This window comes from Paralichthys olivaceus, chromosome 1 (assembly GCF_024713975.1).
Source record: "Paralichthys olivaceus isolate ysfri-2021 chromosome 1, ASM2471397v2, whole genome shotgun sequence".
NCBI classification, from domain to species: domain Eukaryota; kingdom Metazoa; phylum Chordata; class Actinopteri; order Pleuronectiformes; family Paralichthyidae; genus Paralichthys; species Paralichthys olivaceus.
In genome coordinates this window covers 5,036,438-5,057,418 of record NC_091093.1, presented here as the reverse complement: position 1 = coordinate 5,057,418, position 20,981 = coordinate 5,036,438, and the positions used below count along the sequence as shown (strand labels likewise).

At 39.3% G+C, this 20,981-nt stretch overlaps 1 protein-coding gene across 1 annotated transcript in view; it reads left to right on the top strand.

Moving 5' to 3' along the window:
- The window catches only part of LOC109624855 (neural-cadherin), a 271,831-nt gene that overhangs the window by 136,473 nt on the left and 114,377 nt on the right, over positions 1-20,981 (top strand). Inside the window, exons 16-23 of the mRNA XM_069532203.1 lie at positions 5,002-5,145; positions 12,235-12,355; positions 12,599-12,761; positions 14,036-14,704; positions 16,262-16,453; positions 17,065-17,508; positions 17,687-18,017; positions 19,351-19,444. Of these exons, the coding sequence (XP_069388304.1) occupies positions 5,002-5,145; positions 12,235-12,355; positions 12,599-12,761; positions 14,036-14,704; positions 16,262-16,453; positions 17,065-17,508; positions 17,687-18,017; positions 19,351-19,444 (2,158 nt within the window). The remainder of the gene's footprint in view (positions 1-5,001; positions 5,146-12,234; positions 12,356-12,598; positions 12,762-14,035; positions 14,705-16,261; positions 16,454-17,064; positions 17,509-17,686; positions 18,018-19,350; positions 19,445-20,981) is intronic.

The window sequence follows — 20,981 nt, the reverse complement described above, 5'->3', positions numbered from 1 at the left end:
CCCCAACCCAAATGCAGGATCAGGAGGCTACATTGATCAAATACATGACTTACAGACTCTGTTTTCTATACTTCCTTATCATTTCAAACCAGGCCAAGTCTTCATTATACATCATGACCTCAACCCACAGGCTACTAAATCACAATATAATTTGTTCCCGTAACTTAACCTGAGCAGAGAACAGGTAATGTTCACCTTGTGATGGCCACAGTGCTTATTTTCTGTCTGAACAACCAGAATGAAATGTCTACTTCACTGAATAACACATTGTAACGCCCTCAGACAAGAATGCTGGTGGACTCAAATGCACGACTCGGTTATAGTAGTGAATATAACAAAGGCTTATTTCTTGACAAAAAGGTGCACAGACAAAAGGCACTCTCTAAGAGGATATGAAAAGGAAGAAAATAAACACTTACAAAAGTGCGAATCAAAAAAGACCATAAACTTGACTAGAGCTGGTGATACTCCAGGTGATACTCCAATGAACACTCATGGACAGAACAAGACGAACTGGCACAGGACAAAGGGAGACCAGGACTATTTATACATGAGGAAGGGGAAAACAGGTGAAGATGATCAGCAAGGCGGGAAAATTACACAAAGGGAGGAAGTCAGGGTCTGAAACGAGAGGGAGAAGGTGAGTGCAAACTAAAACAGGAAGTGCACGACGAGACTTGACGTGAGTGAAGTTTAACTTGACACAAAGTGCTCAAAACAAACAAGACTAAACATGAACTAAACTCAGGCATGGCAAAACTCTAAACATGAACATGAATAAACCTAACATAATTGACGAGAAATAACACGCATGCAGCTAAACCCATACAAGCAAGGTAGGAAAAGGAAAATATATGTTTATATTCACACACAAAATCGCAAAGATACATGGAAAGTTCAGTCAATAGTAGAGAGAGAGAGAGAGAGAGAGAGACTAGGCCGTTCTCCTGTCTTTCATTGTGGCTCCGCCTGGCCTTTAGGTCCCCCACAACAGTGGATATTTTATCAATGTTGACAAGTTCAACCCATCCACTCAAGTCCCTCAGATGAGCTTTTTTCAATCCTTTTCAGACAGGGAGAAGAGCGCTCTGCTGATGTGCTGGTGGTGATGTGAGAGGGTAGACAGTGTGGATTGTGAAACATCATGTTGGACAGCATGTGCAACTCATTCCCCAAGTGATGTCTATCAAAGAATGAAGAATCTGCTGAGTTAACTCACTGTTGGGAATTGCAGTGGGGTTGAAGAAAGGAACAAATAATGTATGATACAGCCCTAGAAAAAAGCTCAGGCAAAGTTTTGGGTCATGCTATAGCCGACTGTCAACAATCTGGAAGTAGAGGCATCAGAAAGATGCAACAGTTTCCTGTGTCATTCTTGGTAGTGGTTTAGCCTCTGATTCAGGTCCTCCCAGCCACGATGGCAGTGTTTGTTATTTAGTAATAACAAACTCAATGTACCCATTTCACTTCCAGTTAGTAAAGCATTATTCATCAGTCTAGACTAGACATGTCAGTGCTCTTGAGTCCAATCAAAGTGTGCTTTACCCCTGGTACCAAACGTGGTGATCATAGCTCTGTGGCCTCTGCTCAGCCACTGAAAACTATGACTTCAAGCTCCACACAAAACGTTCTCATGCAAATGTTTCATCTGCAGGCAGTTTGAGACTCTAGTGAGTTAGTCCTGCTCTGCGAGCTTGGGTCACTGAATTTGAGGAATAGATTTATTGCAAACTTGATATCCTTTGACAGTAACACATTTAAAGTCAGTGAGCTGGCTCTGCTGAAAATTGTAGTAAATTTTGACTTATTGGAGTGTGTGTTTTTTATTTTTTCCACTCCTTAGTATTGACACTGCAGATCACGGAAGTTCCAAATTTTATATTCAGCATTCAAAGCAATTTCGATGAATATAATTTAGCTGCTTTGCAGCACTGAAGGATAGAAAATCCAGGATTTTCCAGGAACCAATACATTCTAAATTAAATAAGTCTGCACAGATAAATAATTGTCAAGTAAAACAGGGACTGGGAAATTCAAACTGCAAACAGATCAAAAATCGTTCAAACATTACCAACTTCAAAAAGGTAAATCAATTCAAAACAAAAATTCCAAAGCAAATCAAGACAAATCAAAAGTCCCTCGAACGGGCAGAATCATTACATTTACTCCTTTTTAAAATTAAAAAGCTGTACGTTAAGCAAAGTGTTTTTCCTCTTTACATTCATTTCATTGAACGATTTACAGAATCATCAGCTTCTATGTAAATAACAGTTTCATGTGATTGCAGAAATGAGTACAATTCAGTTGTTATTGAGGTTGTAACAGTTTATGTGTTTAATGTGTTTGCTGTTATGTGAGCGAAAAAGAGGATGAACACAAGAGGAGAGCTGTACACAGCTGCTCTGTAGTCTTGATTTAAGACTCCAAATGTTAAGTGAAGGCAGTTTTCCTCTTTCTGTCTCTGTCCCACATCTGTTCATCTCTTACTCGAGGACCATCAGCCATCTTCTTCTCTCAGTCTGCTCCCTCTCTTCCTGCATCTTTCGATTTCTCTCTCATTTGATGCCAGATGAAATGCGTGCATGCTCCAACGGTAGAATAGAGACATGAAGAACGAACAGCTGTTTAGGCAGATGGGTGGATGGAGAGGTGTTGATGAAGCAGCAAGACAGATGAGGAAATATTTTTTAATAAATATGATCATAGATTATTAACAGACCCTCTCTCAAGGCATATATTCATTTATTTAACTGGGAAGAATGAAAAAGGGTCAATGACTGGTGGTAAATTATATTAAATACAGATGCACACATGAAAACACACACATACATCTGCATGTAATTGCAGTTGTCAAAGTCAAGATCATTTCAGGGTGTCATGAGCAAATTTTACTCATTAATCTCTTGAACCTGCAGTGAATTATACCCCTTGAATGACTGATCACCTTAAAAGTCAATCTTAAATCTTTTAAACAAACCAAAAAAAACAACAACCAACAAACTGATTTGTAACAGCATGCCAATAAATGAGAGTGACACCGGTACTTCACTTAGCCAAAAAATATAGACACTGATTTATCTGCCTTCGCATAACAAGCTTGTGTCCTTCAGCTGTACCATCAAGTTCAACTTAGGGGGAACTTAATTATAAATTAGAATTATTAATTATAATTATAAAACAATAATTACTTCATTGCTGGTTTGTATTTTTTTATTTTACTTTACTTGCTTTCACCATATTCATCATTTTCTCTCTGCCAACGCAGACTCATTTTTGTGTAAACATTTCTCAGGTAAGGGAAATAGGTTATGATGAGGGTGATAGAAAACAAAGTAAAACAAGGTTGAACCTCGGATAGAGGCCGACCCGGAGGAAGTGGATACTCAGGTTGGTGGATGTAAAGACAGAGCATACAGCCGGCTCTCATGAACCCCCTGAATAATGGGCACACAGAGAGGGCTGGTAAATACAGTGACAGAGAACAACCCTTCTTACAGTTGGGTGTTATATACATTTTTTGTCTTGCTTTGGAAAGTAGCCAGGCTGGTAGCCTGTTGCTAACACTGCTAATTATTAGTATAAAAAAGTTCATGTTTACATGTGGTGGTCTTTTTAAAACAAGTAAACTTACCATATTATATTATGATTACGGAGTTGATAAGAATGGAATTTGATCCTATCCATCATTAGTGTCATCAGGAATACCACGTTGAAATAGTGGTAGTTATCTATTGCCACTTGAATTTATTTATTTAACGTGTGTTTTTATCCATAGAAAGACTTCACTGGCAAAGCTTCAGAATGTTAAGGATAAAAGCCCCAATGTTATTCAGTATACTGTTCCCTTTTTAAAAAAATTCAAAGACTTCTAGTGAGTTTAATGGACTGTTAGCTTCGTTGGTTTAGGAGTTCATGTCCTCACAATTCAGACTTTTATGACACTATAGCATGGGGGACTAGGTTTTTGTGAATTAGGAAAAAGCATTTGACCATGTTGAATTTGACTTTGTTGAAAATTATGTATGGAAATATATTTGTACAGCAGTGCTCCCAGCTCTCACCACTTCTCTTACCATAGAAAGGAAAGTCATTTCATATTGGTTATGTGAAAACACTGAAGCCTCTGATTTAGGTAAAATACCCTCTGAAGAATCTTTTTCATATACATGTCACTCTGATGATACAGAACTAATAACTGGCTAACATTAGGTTAATTCCATTTAACCATTTAACCACACACTGATCAATATTGCAGCATAATGTTGCGGCCACAGTATAACCTTGATAAACACTGTTCTCAGAGGAGGCTAATGTATGGCTAATAAATGTTTACAAGTTCTTTAAATGTAAGCAGAAGTGTTAAACCATTAGTGAACAGACAGCATTAGCAGATGAGTGGGAGGATGCGGAGATGGCTGCTGGTACATCTGCTCATCCACTTTCTGTGTGCTTCCTCCATCACTCCCTACTTTCCTCTCCCCCTCTGACACCAAGTGAACACAGGCAAAGCTCTGGCCCTAGCATCTGCAGCTTTTATTTTGAGCCTGCATTAGTTTTCTATCTGTGCTATGAACTGTAAACAATCTCCTCCACCCTGGCTTAAATTATTTATCTCATCTAAAGCGTGTATTGCAAATTATGCTCGTTTTGATAGCAATATCAAAGGAAGCGTAGTGTGTTTGGTTGCTCAACTACAGAGCTTCACACTGATGCCCTCAGGGTGCTTTGCTCCCCCGCTTCAGCCAGCGGTTGGATGTTGAAGAAAAGAAGAAACAGCTGGATTTAATGCTAAAATAGACAGAAGCCTGATGATGGATGTAATTGAAAAGTGGAAGATAGTGGAAAAAAGTGTTATTTTGTTTGTTGTTCTCTGTATGCATGAAGAAACTTGTGTGTGTGTGTGTTGCTATCCAAAGAGAGAGAGACAGATGCTCATGTTCACATTGACAGAATAAGAACAACCTCCTGTTTATGATTGTCTCTCTTTTCTCTCTCTTTCAGACACGGCGTACGTTCGTGTTTTTATCAGTGACGTGAACGACAACAAACCAGCGTTTGCGCAGACATCCTATAAAGTTGATGTGGATGAGGATGCTGACATTGGCTTTGCCATCCTCACTGTCAGTGCCAATGATGGGGATGAAGGTAGGTGACATATATACAGTATATGTGCTATATAGATATGTATTATATATATCAAATTGCTCAAGCACATGGTTGAAGTTCCTCGTTTTTTCCTCACTCAAGGAACATTTTACTTTTCACTTCACTGCTTTTTTGCGACCCCCTTTTACTGAGGGAAAAAATTGTTTTCTCTGTGAAGCAAAAAGTGAGTGTGAATCAGTCACTGTAGGAGAACCCATTTAATATAACCTTTGGATATAAGGCAAAGAAAGAGGCTTTCAAATGTTGAACTGCACCTTCACCATTTTGGACATCTAAACATTCTGTTTTCACTTTAGTCAAACATTTCTCATTGTTAAGAACTTGCATCCTTGGAAACACAGGCTGCAGCTGAAACACGTCCTTGGACTCGTCTGCTGTGACTGGTGTATTTCAGTGTTTTTCTAACCTGATGTCAGTGGTAAAGTGGCACTATTTTGTCTTTGAGGATTTCTGACTGCTATTAAAAGTGAAGATGTCATATTCATGGGGAGTTTAGGAAAGTGTATTGTATGAGTGTGTATCATAATCTCAGACAGTTTCTCTGAATGGAGCACAGGACATCACACGTCGAGACCTTACAGAATAATAAAAGAACTCATACAGCTCCCACAATGAGCTAACACGAGTATGGACCGAAAAAATCCCCCCTAGAGAACCCTCTAGCAGAACCAGACTGTGGCAGAACCGCTCACCCCAACTTGAGCAGTCGAGCAGAGAAAAATGGAGGAGTGGTGAGGTTGGTGAGGCGAGAGAAGAGAGAGGAGGGGGACAGGGAACAGTTGTAACTCATATTCAAGTAAAACCTTGATTTTAGAGATGGTGTCTGCCTCCTGAACCCAGAGAGGGAGCTGGTTCCACTGGAGAGGAGCCTGGCTACTCAAATCAATTACTCAATGTTTAGTTACTGTAGTGGGCGTAACAGAGTGAGACATCAAGATACAGCTGAATGAGGGTCAGCTAAACATGTTACCACTTCAGCAGAGTAGAGGAGACTATAGGCTGACGGCTCTATATTCAGACATCAAACAGAGTTTGGACACATTGTTCAGGTTAGACACAGAAGAACTAGATTGTCACACATTGGAAAACATGTATTGTGAACTTAGAAATCCCCAAATTTCTCATTTCATTGATTTTTGGACATGTGGGAGAAGAGTGTTCTTTTAAATAGATAAAGTTTCTATTGATTTCAAAACAAAGTTCAAAACTGTATATATCCAGGAGGAACTTTTTTTGTAAAAGTGTCAAATTAAACACAAACAGCAGACAACAAACATAATATCTGAAGACAGATAAAAGACATTTAAAATGATGTGTTGAAGCATGCTTACAAATGTCAATAGATAAACCTCAAGCTAGTTGAGTCATTAATGAGTCTGATAGATGTCGGCACAAAGCCAACTTTGCATATTCATAGACCTAATTGGGGCAATGGTGTGAAGTTACATCCAAGCTATTTCAAGGCAATAAAGATGGTTTTGGGGAGCAGAGATTTCAGTTTTCGTGGATACCACTGTGAACTCTGAAGGCTAGCTACAAGCTGAGATGGACATATTCTCAAAGAGGTTATTAAACCCCTAAAAACTAAAATCTCTGCTCCCCAAAACTACCTTTATTGCTTTGTGCCATCAGAGTATTTGATGTAGTTTATTTCTGGGTCTGAGCCCCCTGCAGTTGTCAGAGAACAGTGTGAGGAGCACAGGTGAGATAACAGAACCCCGTGGGGCTCGGGTTTGAGTAGAGACCAACTGATCATTGATTCTGACCACTTGGTGTCTCCCTGTGAGAAAAATGAAAGGACCCAGAGGATCACATGTAGGTTGATGTCCATTTCAGTCAGCGTTTGTGGTGGTGATGAACTGTGTTAAAGGTGCTTGAGAAGTCCATTCTAACATAGGCCATAGGCTTTTCAAGTTTGGTAGGTACCTGTGCAACAGTCTCAGAGCAGCGTCATCAACTGCGGTATCTCATATGCATGTACAACTAGAGCGCCTACTTCCTTCCTTCTTTCAAAGTGTTTCATTATAAGTGTAGTGCTCCCCGAGCACACTGTAACACACTTTTCTCCAAGTGCAGGAATAGAATATTTACAGATTACATAATTCAGTTGAAATTCATTTAGGTTCTGAAATATTCATTCAGGTGTATGTAAAATGCAAGAAGGCAAATACAAAGAAATCTCATCTTGACATTTAAGATGTATTGATTGATTCACAATGTCAACTCGAGCAATAAATAATTCCACCTTGAAAGTAGCCTTTAGCTGTTTGTAACCTTTGAATGGCAAAGAGAGTTATTGTCTGCCTTTCCATTACATAGCTAGTACAGATGAAAAGGTAAAACAAGTTATTTTTGTTCATCAGTCGCTCCTGATGATTTTTGCATTTACAAAGAAACACTGTAAAGCCAGCTTGTTTAACTGGGGACGCTTGGGCTGCATCCACAAAGCCACCTGGAAATCAAAGGTGTACTAGTGATGCTGAGTGTGAGAAGATGGAGACCAATACCAGAGAAGTGCACCATAACTTACAAGACCCATAACTTTTTTTTCTTTTGTCATGCTTGTCACTGTTTAAACCAGACACTGCCCTCTTCATTTGTTTTTACGTATTTTTTTCATATATCGAGTACCAGAGCAAAGTACAGTTCTAGTGAAGTTCAGTCTGATTAGATTTGAATCAAACATTCCAGCAATTTAATCTTATGTGTGAAAGATGAACTTGTCACCAATGAGGCACTGGTAAATGTCCAAACTGGAAACACCACTGCCACTTTAACTGACTGACAACTGCACCTTTAGTTCAGGCTGAATTGGTGACACTATACTTATTACCCTTCAATTGGATCAGTGGTTCAAGTCTGGGGCCCATTTTATGCCTGCATGCCATGTTTTCAGTTGGGAAAATGTCTCTTTCCTCAATGTAAATGTCAGTGTGGGAAGTGTACCCACAGTTAAACCTGTCATTATGATACACACCATACATGTGTTGGCTGTGTATTTGTATTTAGCAAAAACTAAAGTATGCCCATGAGTTGTTGAGGATTCAGTTTGAAAGTCGGAGCTGGTCAATATTCTGGCTCAGAAACATCTCATTATCTCTCATTTTCTATCTAGAGAGGAGTAATTTAAAATGTCTGCTCAGACCACACTCAACTCCTGATTGACATAACTAAGTATTGACTCACATTTCATATCACCTCTTGTTTTTTTTTGTTTTTTTTACAAGTGCCTCTCTGAACACACACACATGCAGGGCTACAGCGGGTGATGTGTCCATTGTGGATCGAGTTTTCTTAGAAATACAGAAGCAGAAAAATAGGGAGGCGTGTTGTGTATGTAAGGATGAATAGGAGATGGAAGAGGAAAAGGAAAAGGCAAAAACTCATATTATCCAGCATTTATCATAGAAGACTGCAGAGGCCTGCTGTGCAGTCCACATTTCCTTTTGAAAAAGAAATAATCAACGGCTACACACTCACATAAGATTATAGGGAGACACTTTGTACTTAGGTGTGAGTGTATGTGTAAAAAGCCTGCTTGAGTCCAGAGAAAGGTTATTAACAGTGACTCCACCGTAATGTGTGTGCATGTGTTTGAAATGACTTAGTGTGGGCTGCATAGAGGTTTAAATAAGAGAGAGCAGATGCAGTAGATTAGAGATGAGATTGTATGCTTCTGACAGTAATGTATACAGTATTATATAGATATTTTGAATTACAGTAACTGATCAGCACCATCTGTGTTATTTCATTAACATTGCATAAACTTAAAGATAGAAGCATAATTTAAAGATTTTTAAAAAATCAAAAACCAAAGATTAACAAGACTTGCTTTGGAATTATTATATGTGATCATTTCAGTCAATCTTTTTATCGATCTTCAAGATGGTTGTGCAGATCATGAGCCCTTGAAGGAATACTCCACTGAAAATCGTTTCAGTAGTGAAGACTCACCTCTTTTATAATTGAAATGTGTTCATATAGAGTTGGTTTTCCCATCTACAAACAGTCCACATACGATACAGCAATTGGGTTGAAAAAACATGGAGGTGAATTTGTGTGAGGCCCACATACACTGCTGCATTGCAAACCTCTTCTCCTCTCATCCGTCCTCCTCATCACACACTCTTGGTCATTGCAGGACTTTCTCTGTCCACTGGGAGTGCATGCGTCTCACTCAGAAACCAGTCCACTCCTCTAAAGCAATGCTTCTCAAATATCTTTTCATTGTGATGTGTAAAAGGCAAACCTCAATGCCTTGTCTCGTGATGTTGATGCTGCGATGATCAGTGATTCCAGTGCGGTGCACGTAGCTTTTACTTGATCTGACAGAAGTTGGTTTGGCCAGCTCTGTGTTGACAGCAGGTGTGAGTCTGCCTTTCTCTGTTGCTCTATTTGCAGTGAGTTCCGCTGCTCTACACCTGGAAAACTCGGACAGTGTGTTGAGTTATTTTGACAAGGAGCAACCGCGAGCAGTATTGACTCGAGCATCATTGACTATTCAGTGTAATGGGAATGTTCACTAGCTATTTCTTACAATGTGATCGACTGAAAAACGTAATAACGGTTGTTAGTGTAAATGTAAGACAGTCAGTTCATAAATTAATACAAATAACTATCTGTGTTTATGTTGACTCTGAACAGATACTATTTCTTCTTCTCACCTATGTTGCATAAATTACACAACCTAAAAGTCATGTTTTCATGTTAAGTTTCTCTTTTTCTTTTTTGTTTTAAAGCTAAAAAGTAATTAGGGAGGAATGCAAGTCATCACAAAGTGTGTGTGTGTGTTTGTGTAATACCTCGAGAGATGAACAGAGTTTTGAAATTGGCACACTTGGGAAAAAACATTAATTTTCTCTCAATTTGTTTGTTTCTTATAAGGATTGTTTTACTCCCAGCGCTGTTTTCTACTCTCCTTTGGGTCTCAGCAGTTTTCTAAATACTTAAGCGATTGAGACAGCTAGAAAAAAAACATCAAATAACAGTGAGCGAAAAAGAAGAGATGTGATTGCATATATCCCTAATGTCTCATTTAAAATGCCAACAGAGAGGGTACAAAACGATCTGGATAAAAGCATTGTCCTCTCTCCTTCCTTGACTTTCATCTTGCTAATAAGCTGCGAATCTCATCTCATCTTCAGAGGTTTCTCCATTTCATATTAACATGAGGGGTGGTGGATTCAATGGTGATTGAGATGCAGACCTTGGTTTCACCAGTAATTCCATTGAGGGGGAACGTTGTGTTGATCATTTAATAGACTTTATTAAAAATACTTCTCAGAGCAAGAAAATAGATTATTAAGTGAGGAAGGGACAGAGTACTTAGAAATATAGAGGGGGGGGTACTTCACAGTAATATGGTTTTGAATTGCTTTGACCAATGGAATATGAATTGTTCAAAGAATGATTACTGGATTTCTATTATGGTTTAGCACTTTTTTTAATTGTACAAACTTTTGTCGAAACGAGTATAGCCTTGTTGAAGTTGATCCTCGACCTTATATGACACAGTAAACCATAACAAATTATAGCTATGTGAAAGTCTTACTCATGGTGGGACCTATTGGGTTTTTCTGTTGGAAGGTCTTGACCTCTCTCTGCCTTGAGATATTATATGTAAAGTTTTTGCACTAAATAGATAGAACCAACTTTAATTAAATTGAATAAAATTGCTTTGAATTGAGTTGAAATGAAATATAAACACCACTGAATTGCCTAATGTTGGAATACCCGTGCTAATAAGTTAACTTAGTTATGGCACTGTGAAGAAAGGCACTCAAGCTTAATCACCTTTACAAATTAAAAGCTGATAATATTCACCTTGACATTATTCAACTTAAATTCAAAAGCGAGCTCTGCGCTGCCTCCTGACAAGTATGGTAATGAAACTATGGGAAATGAATGCAAACTGTCAGACACAGCTATGAAGGCAGTGTTTACAAGCTTTAGTACAGAGGACCTGGCAGGTATCCACTGTGAATGGCTTTCATCAGACAATTACCTATCTGATCCAAATTTCGGCCATCATAGGTTATAGCCTTAGTCTCAGCCATCAAATGTCTGACACAGGAAGTTAATAAATAACAGCATTGATTATAAAGATAGAGTACCTATTACACAGGTTTATCAGAGATGATATATTTCTGTTTGCACATGTGGATGACATTTTGGGGAGGATTGAAATAGTAGTAGTAGTATTGTTTTTCCCCCATTTCTCTCTTTTTTCTTTTGAAGTAAGTAAAATAGATCTGAACTTTAAATTCATTACTTTGCTCAAGTGTCCGAAGTGAATCCATCTTCTACCCCCAAAAATATGAAATGTCATTGTAATCAGCTTTTGATGGCTAAAAAGGCAGAATCGGTATACTTTTAAATGGCAAGTAATGTTCACCACCTGACTTAGCTGCAGCACATTTGACATTTGGCATTGACATTTTTGATACAGTCCCCTTCACCATTTCCTTTCCATCTTTTGCTGTCAAATTGCTTCATAATGAAAAAGTATTTAAGTCATAAAAAATTATATTAAAAAAACTGTAGTTTAGACAAATAATAGTTGTGAAACTTCAATTAAATTTTTGTATAAAAGCTGCAGTGGAACTGTCAAGTCCTAAAATCTTGCAGTTGCTGTAAGTTGATTTGTGTGACAGAATAAAACATAGGTACAACAGTTGCTACACACTTGGTGTCTCTGAGCTGAAGTGTCTGACCTCTTAATATATTTCCAGTCATGATGGTGCTTCTCTAATGCAGCAGTTATAGTAATCATGGATGTAAGGGTAGAAGTTATCTGTTGTTGAAAGACTCACACGAGTCAGATCACAACAAAGACTCCATATCTGGTGCCAACAGCCACAGCAGGCTGCCGCTCAGTAAGGGGAGAGAGGGATCGATAGGGACTTCCAAATCAGGTTTTCATGAAAGCTCTTCAATGGCACAAACAGATAAAATCCTGACTCTTCTTTTCAGCAAAGCTTAAACTCAAATTACTGCACTCTACGTCATCAACATCTAAGCTTCATTAACACTAACTGTCCTTCCTCTTTCACCTGCATTGATCTACAGGTGGAAACGCCAAACTGCGCTACCAAATCACTTCTGGGAACACAGGAGGGGTATTTGATGTGGAACCAGAAGTCGGCACTATCTTTATCGCCCAGACTCTAGACTATGAACAGAACAAAAGGTAGGAACACACCCCAGGGAGGAATCCTTTGAACCACCATTTAAATGCTTGTCAAAGGATTTTATCTCAAATACATGATGTTATATTTCCCTGTCATTGTTTTTTTTGCTTTAAATTTCCCTTCTGAGACTTTAAATCATACCAAAGTAGTTTAAGTGATTGACAACAAACAAGTAAGTCCATTTGGATTATGCATTTGTTTATTTTGTGACTGCTCTTTACTGAGCTGAAACTTTTGCTCAGGTACAAGCTTCATGTGCTGGCCTCAGATGGGAAGTGGGAAGATTACACCACAGTGACTGTAAACGTGGTCAACAAGAATGACGAGGCGCCAGTGTTTACTGTTAACGAATACTACGGAAGCGTAACAGAGGAGCTGGATGGTTCACCAGTGTTTGTGTTACAGGTAACATCCAGTTGTTGTTCAGCTTTGCATTTGGACTTTAGGAAATTGCAAGTGAATAAAAACCCCGAAGTATAATCCATTGGCTCAACAGAACAAAACGCAAGTCCAATCTAAACATGCTTGTAGGACAATCTACATTGCAATACAATTTTGTGTCTTTATTTTTATGTCTTCTAGTGTACTCAACTTGTGAAGATGTTGCATGAAAATTAGCTTTGCCCCAATCTGTTGCACAATATTATGAATTATTTGATTTTATCAACTAACTAACTTGTAGTGCTCATCTAAATTTGTTGGCTAGCTGTTCAGGCTGTGACCTGAAGCTGATCCATACCCGATTGCTAGAATAGATTCCATTGCATCTAAGGTTTGTTTTTGCCAGAAATTTGAAAGTGTGCATTTTGTTGAATGTGTCTTAATTAGAAAAATAAACACTTCAAAATGTAAAGGCTTTATTGAGTTGTAGTTGTATAATTAATGGATTAATGTCTTTTGCCTTAAGTCAGCATCCTTTTCTTTCATAAGCTTCTTTAAGAGGCAGCAGAAATGTAATCGAGTGTGAGTTTACAATTATTTTGCCCTGTCCTTTTTCCTGTTTGCATTTCATTTTGAAAATTGATTTTAGTCTTTACCCAGCAATTACTGTGCAGCCACGGCCAGACACGGTCTATTGCTAGATCATTTGGGCGTTGACCCTGAAGCTGTATCTTCTATAAATTATCATTCTGATAAATAAAACATTTAAATTTGTGTAGATTGTCACACTTGTTCAGCCCTGCTCGAGCTCAATAACACATATTTTTCTCACCATCATTAAGCCGTTCTCAATTACATAAGACTGAATACACTTTGGTTTGAAAGTTGTTCATTGAATCCCTGGTGCTCTCCTCCCTCTCTAAACATGTAAGAGCACATTTCTTCCCCTTTTAGAGGAACATAGTTAATTTTGGCTCTACATCACACTACAATTACCGTGCTAAATTGAAACATCTTGCTGAGAGTATAATTGCTGCTTATGTTCAGAGGATGAGTGAGAAGTGGTAGACAGAGGAAGAGAGGCAGAGGAGGTGTAGAGCATGGGCACAGGAGGTTGGATCTTGGCCAGATTTACCTACTGGAGGGTTCATAACTGCACAGAGCAGTTGTCAAGTGTGTCCAGCTGAGACATCATGCCAAGTCAGCAGCTTTTCAATTATTAAATAGTGTTGGAAAAAACTCAGGTGATTACACTCTCATCTCCCTTTCTCTGTCTCACTGTGAATTTGATGTTGTAGGTAACAGCGTCTGACCCAGATAAGGATGCCGACCCAGAGGCCCTGCGTTACTCTCTCCACGGCCAGGGTGCAGAGAGCGAATTCATTATTGATGAGGTCACAGGCAAAATCTACGCCCAGAGGACTCTGGACCGCGAGGAGCGCGCTGTGTGGCGATTTGTCGTCCTGGCCACAGATGAAGGTGGCGAAGGTCTGACAGGCTTCACTGATGTAATCATTAATGTTTGGGATATCAATGACAATGCCCCGGTCTTCACCTGCGTCCCCAGCTGCCAAGGAGATGTGGCAGAGAACTCGGTAGTAGGGACGTCTGTGATGGAAATGACAGCCACGGACCAGGACGACTCCGCTGTAGGGCAGAATGCTGTGCTCTCTTACAGGATTGTGGGTAGTCTAGATGGCACTAACATTGAGGTAGGAGGAGTGCCGACTTTCTCAGAAATGTTTACCATAAACCCCACCACAGGAACAATCACTGTCGCCATGGGTGGTCTGGACCGAGAGCAGGTTGAGTCGTACCTCCTGGTCGTGGAGGCCAGAGATGGTGGAGGGATGACTGGTACTGGAACTGCTACCATTCAAATCAAGGATGTGAACGACCATGCTCCAAGGTTCACGGATCACTCCTGCTTAGCAAGGATCTCAGAGAATGCAGACCCCAATGCAGAGGTGGGTAGAGGCCTCACTGTTGAGGCACCATTTCAGTGGGTTATACCATGGACGCTGTTTTGTGTCAAGTATTTTAAATGACCTGTGCAAATGTAAATATACCATTTGGTGGATAGAGATAAAGTTTAGAGTTCAGTATCTCCAACAAGGACTGCACACAAGAGAGGAGGGAACCGAAGGAGTATATACCTGGTATAGACAGGGATAGCCGCTCATATTTAGAGCATATTGTCTTTGATTTTGAGGGTAGTTCATGTGATAACATAGTTTCAGTTTATTTTACTAGATTAAAAAAAAAGATTAAGGGGATACACAAAGGTATCTGCTGTATTTAGGACAGGCATCTGTGTTACAAAAACGTTTTCCCCAAAACAAGTTTGAGTATTAAAAATGTAGAAAAGTAAATGAAAAAAGCCCTTTTCCATGGAGGAACAATGTCCTGTCCTGACCTTGAAGAACATTTGCACATTTATTTGGTATCTCTTACTCAGAATAGTACACAGTTACAATTCAAGTACCAACAAACATAAAAAGGCTGTCTGTGGTATCATCACAAATTGAAAACACATTTAAGATCCTCCAATGAACATATTTCACTTTTACTTTAGATGAGAACTCTGCAGCTCAATGCAACTTAATTCCCTTTCAACTTTCTATTTTAGTCCATGTAAGATCTAGACTGTATGGCTCCCTCCCAACAGCACAGGACACTACCTGCTCAGGACATAGTGCTAGAGAGCCCAAGTGAACTAGTTACTGGTGTAGAAATTCATCATTCAACATCTGTCAAGCTGCAGTGACCTAGATATTTTGATAGAAAATATGGGCTGGTTTCATAAAGATAGAGTTTGACCACAGCATAGCTCAAACTAACATCCAGATTTCAACAAATTCATTTGTTGAATAAACAAAGTTTAAATGATCCATCTGTGTGTTTTCTTATTGCTACTTAACAAATGTAGCATCAATTTCAGCGTTCAATGTCCAGCATCACACTTGCTAAGAGCCATCTTTGGTGGTAGAGAGCAATAGCTTGTATTTCTGTGACTTCTCAGCTTCCACTAAAGGTTGTATTCAGAAAATCCTTACAAATTTACAAAAAATACCTTCCTTCGCCAAGAGGTTATGTTTTCACTCCGTCGACTGGTTTGCTGGTTGGTTTGTTTGCAGGATAATTCAAAAACAACACTGGGTGGAAGGATGGAACAAATTGGTGCATCCAGCATAGTTTTTCTACTTTCTTCAACATTGTAAGAAAGTTGATATTTTCACAGATTTTCCAGGGAATAATTAATGGATTTTGATGAAAAGAAATCAAGCACGTTTAGGCAACTGATATCTATGATTTTCTGCGATTTTGTGCTGCTTGATTGAATTTAAAGAGATTGTTGAGCTAGGGGGAATGCATGCTCTCTTTTAAGCGCCCTTGCTTGTACTCTTTCAAGCTCTGCTAATCTGCTTCCGTCGAAAACATTTTGCCAATTTGCAAGAAGCCAGCATCCCTAATGGGATAGAGCCCACAAACTTTATTCACATCATCTTCCTGCTTCTTCTAAGGTATTGGAGCTTGCTGCAGAGGACAGAGATACTGGAGAAAATGCCCAGCTCACTTTCAGTGTTGTGTCTGGAGACCAAGAGCAGAAGTTTTACATGGTCAGTCACAAGCAGGAGCAGCGTGGCACCCTGCGGCTGAAGAAACGCCTGGACTATGAACGCCACAGCGAGCAGAGGTTCAACCTCACTCTAAAGGTACAGGAAATGGAAGCAATTCCAAATACACATGCACTATCGAAGATTACTCTCATTCAGCTTCTGTCTTGTTTTCTCTCAACTGACAGAAATGTGTCTCAGGTATCTGTTGAAGTGCTAACAATAGAAAAATACATTTTAGTATTTATCTAAAAGTTTGATACACACATACAGCATGTTCCTGGATTTTTTTGTGCATTATTGTTACTGAAGAAAACAGCAGAGGTTTTGAGAATTTTCATAAATTCATGACATTTTTTGTTATTGCTCTAAAACTTTCAAATCAGCCTGTCATGTCTTCAGAAGCTAAGTCAAAGAATTAAGTTGTTAAGAGAGGACTGGGAAGCCATTCAAACACAAGGTATCAGTTGCAGACAGAAACTTTAAAGCTTTTCAATGCAACTTTTATATATTAGCTGCAATGTTGAATCTTATTATCATTATTTATCTTTAACTCAATAACTTGTGTTTGTAATTAACACAATTTTCTGTCTAATCACAATTACTGCAGTGTACATTGGCAACACTGCAGCTCAGCTTTACGCGTAGGCTTGATCTTGTCTATGCAACACTTGAGTATAATTTGAGACCTATTGTGGTTGCTGTTTCAGGTTGAAGACCTGGACTTTTCCAGCCTTCTTCACTGTGTGGTGGAGGTAGAGGACTACAATGACCATGCTCCTGTCTTCATTCCACACTTTCTTTCTCTCGCTCCGCTACCTGAGGACATCTCCGTTGGTACTAGTGTGGCACGTTTGGTTGCCAGTGACTCTGATTCAGGCCAGAACCGTGACATCACCTACAGCCTATCAGACGACTCAGATCCTGAGGGGCTGTTCACCATTGACCAATCCGGTGTGCTCTCTGTTGCCCGGCCTCTGGACCGGGAGAGTATACCCCAACATCACTTGATTGTCATAGCAACCGATCATGGGGTCCCACCTTTATCAGGGAGTGCAACAGTACAGCTGCCTCTGTTGGATGTGAATGATAATGGACCAGAGTTTGAGGCAGCATACTCTCCAATGGTATTTGAGAATGTGGCGGGACCACAGGTAAGCCTGACTGGGTTTGATCTCATGTAACATGTGTCGTACTGATTTGATGCAGTGAGTTACTGAACAGGAAGGAAGTTAGGAAGAGGCTAAGGATAATCTTTGTTTATAGTTGGTTCGGATGAAAAAATCCGACCCGAGTTAGTCATAATGTCTTATGCTCTCCCTCCTTGTTTAGGTAGTGAGGTTGAACCAAACTTCGACCCTCCTCCGAGCTGTGGACCAGGACTCTCCAGAGAATGGCCCCCCCTTTCACTTCACTATCCCCCCTGAGTATCGCCACAACAATGACTTCTACCTCCAAGACAACCTGAATGGCACTGCCACACTAACAGCTCTGCGGATGTTTGACCGTGAACGCCAGAAAGAATTCCTCATTCCTATTATCATGAGTGACAGCGGCCGTCCAGCCAAAACCGTGACCACCACCCTGACAGTGACTATAGGAGACCAAAATGATCATGCGCATGTGGCAGGGGAGAAAAAGATATTCATCAATAGTCACCGAGGTAAGAGGGTCGTCTACATCTTTAGAATGTATCCAACTAATATTCAACATTTTCTAGCACAGTTTGATTTTTGCTATCTAGGGTAGTTTTCTCTGTAGGTGAAACATCACACTGACAGCCATTTACAGTAATTACTAATCAGTGTGCAATAATTTCAATGGACACACAATGAGATATATACACACACCTACACACACATTTTTACTGTGTTATTCACCTCTGCCTCAACCCACCCATGTTACCTGATTAGTCATTTCTGCATGATCGGTGTTTAATCACAATGATTCCAATAGTGCTACACTATGGGTCACACTGTAGCTCAACTTGATGCAGTTAATTACAGCTATATTATTTTTGATTCATTTTTCAGGTTTGGTACAGGATACCAAACAGACCACATAATAAAGTATCACGGGCTAGAATACAGTGAATATCATAATTTTATACAGACTCTATTGGATTCTAAACACACAGTTTTGTCAGTTAAAGGTCCAGTGTGTAAGATTTAGGTGAAAGGGAACTATTGGCAGAAATTTAATGTAGAATAATCCTCATGATGTTTTCATAGAGTTCATTTCATCTAAATTGTATGAATTGTAGTTTTCTTTACCCCAGAAAAGTCCCTTTATATTTAAATACTTTATATTTACATATATCCATGTTTTTTACATTAGTCCAGACTGGACAAACTAAACTGAAGGCTACCACAAATTTTACACACTGTACCTTTAGGTGTTAGAATTGCTTTAGAAGAACTGTTACTTGTATGGTGTTTGTCACAAACTGTAGTGCGGAAAAGTAGTAGCATCATTATTTCTATTGCTGTGTAACCTTTTTTCCTCCAAAGTTTCTGGCAAAGGCAAACAACAGGTTAAAACTCAGCATGTCATGGGCTGCCTTTAAATTTGAAGGGTACCCTCAGAGTAATTCCCACATGGCTCAGAGTGTGAGGAGCTGGAGGGGAGAGAACAGCAGTTCCTTCCCCATGATTATAATCATTGTGCATTCAAACAGCATTTCTGTTATGCATTTCCCTACCCCTGTGCCAATCACCTGCAATGTCACTTGTTAGTTCAGCTGAAAGGAAATGGCGAATGAAGCCTGAAATCTGCACATTTCTCATCAAACACACAAACACATAGCCAACACATGCAGAAAGGAAACACACATTCTTTCACCAAACGTTTTACTGAAGACATGGAGGCCATTGTAGGCCAACACGTCTTAAACCTCTCCAAGGTGTCCTGTGTCCATCACATTCAGACAAATCTAAATGCAACTGATGGCCATTTAACCTGGTAATCTCATAAACTGGTGTGTCTTCTGTCATAAGGCCGTATGCCAACCACAGTGCTTGGTAAGGTCTACTCTCCTGACCCTGATGACTGGGACAACAAGACTTACGTCTTCGAAGGACATGTGCCAAGGTAAATAATATTGTGTGATGAGGGTGAAAGCTTTGTAGTAGTGAAGGTAAAATGCTTCACCTTTGGATTGTATATGTGAACAGGTCATCTTTCAGTTGTTTGTGTGAGAGTGTTTCTGTTTGGTCTAAAAAGTTTTCATTTGAATGTGTGTTTTCAATATAGTTCAAGAATGAGTTAGGTTTAATTTATGTATATGCATGGTAATTCAGAATAATGTCCCTGATGCCGTGTCATTAAATAATAAGACTCTCCATGAACCATTAAAGCTGGGTACTTCACATTTGAGACCTATGACATCAGAAAAAGAAAACTGCACAATGGAGCATTTGTAAATGAAAATGTCAGGAAGGCCCGATTTTTCATTTTTTCCAACTAAATTGAAACTGTTGCCTTTTTTCCTGCTATTTGCCAATTTTTTTTGTTGGTTCATAATTTTTATTTTGTACATCGCAATTATATCAAAACTTAATTCGCTTAATTTTTTTTTTATTCATTTCGATGATTGCTTGCCTAATTTTTTGTTACTCAGCTACCAACCTCTCCTCCCTGATTTATGGATTAAGCTGCAGCAGTTGAGTTTCTTTCGGATCTTTCTTCAAGAGTGTGCGCTTTCATTTCGTAGCATTACTTCTTTATTATACACAGCGTCCCTTGAAGACAGTTGTGTATTCAGGTTCAGCCGATCACATTCACCAAACCAGATCATATTTTATTTTAATATTTCTATTACTTTCTTCTTGTTCTTTAATTGGTAATGTCATATTGTACTTGCAACATGGGAACCCTGGTGTTTATGGACTACCTATTGCTGGTTTTCCACTTGACAGCTAACCAGGTTCCAGAGTTCTCTTAGGACATTAACTGTATTCACTGGGAACTCTATCTGCTCTGCCACTGGGTAAATCTACATTAATGCATTCATGACAACACATGGAGTGACATTCTATGTAATCTGTCCTAGATGTGACATGTCACAGAAGTGATGGGCTCTGTAGGGAAGGTATGGTAGATACAGAACATTCTTGTTACATAATTTATGCTTAAACCAACTCAAAGAAATTATGAACAGAGTTGTGGATCTTAATCTTCAGTAAAACTCATTGTAGCATTAACTGAGATTGAAATAATATGTGTTACACATTGTAAGGAATTTTATGCATGCCAAATAAAAATAATTTTTATGAATCTTCATCTTTAACCAGAGAAAAACAAGAGCAGCATTCCAAGAAAAAAGTCTTATGCTAATGGTAAAAACAAATAATCTATTTTAGCTTTCAAAGGAAAGAAGTGAAATCAATTCAAAGTATAAACCCTACGCTTAGTGGTTCTCTGCCTGAGGCTGTACAATCCAGGTGGTTACTGAACTGGACGACATGTGGCGAATCACTGAATCCCCGCTCAACTGTGCTGCTGGGAAAGTAAGAGGAAGCAGCCTGGTCCTCTTCAGCGCTGGATCCCTGTGTATATTTGACCCCTATGCTGCCCCAGCCAGATGTGTGGGCAGTAGCCTGGGCGTTGTCGGACTGGATTTCAAACA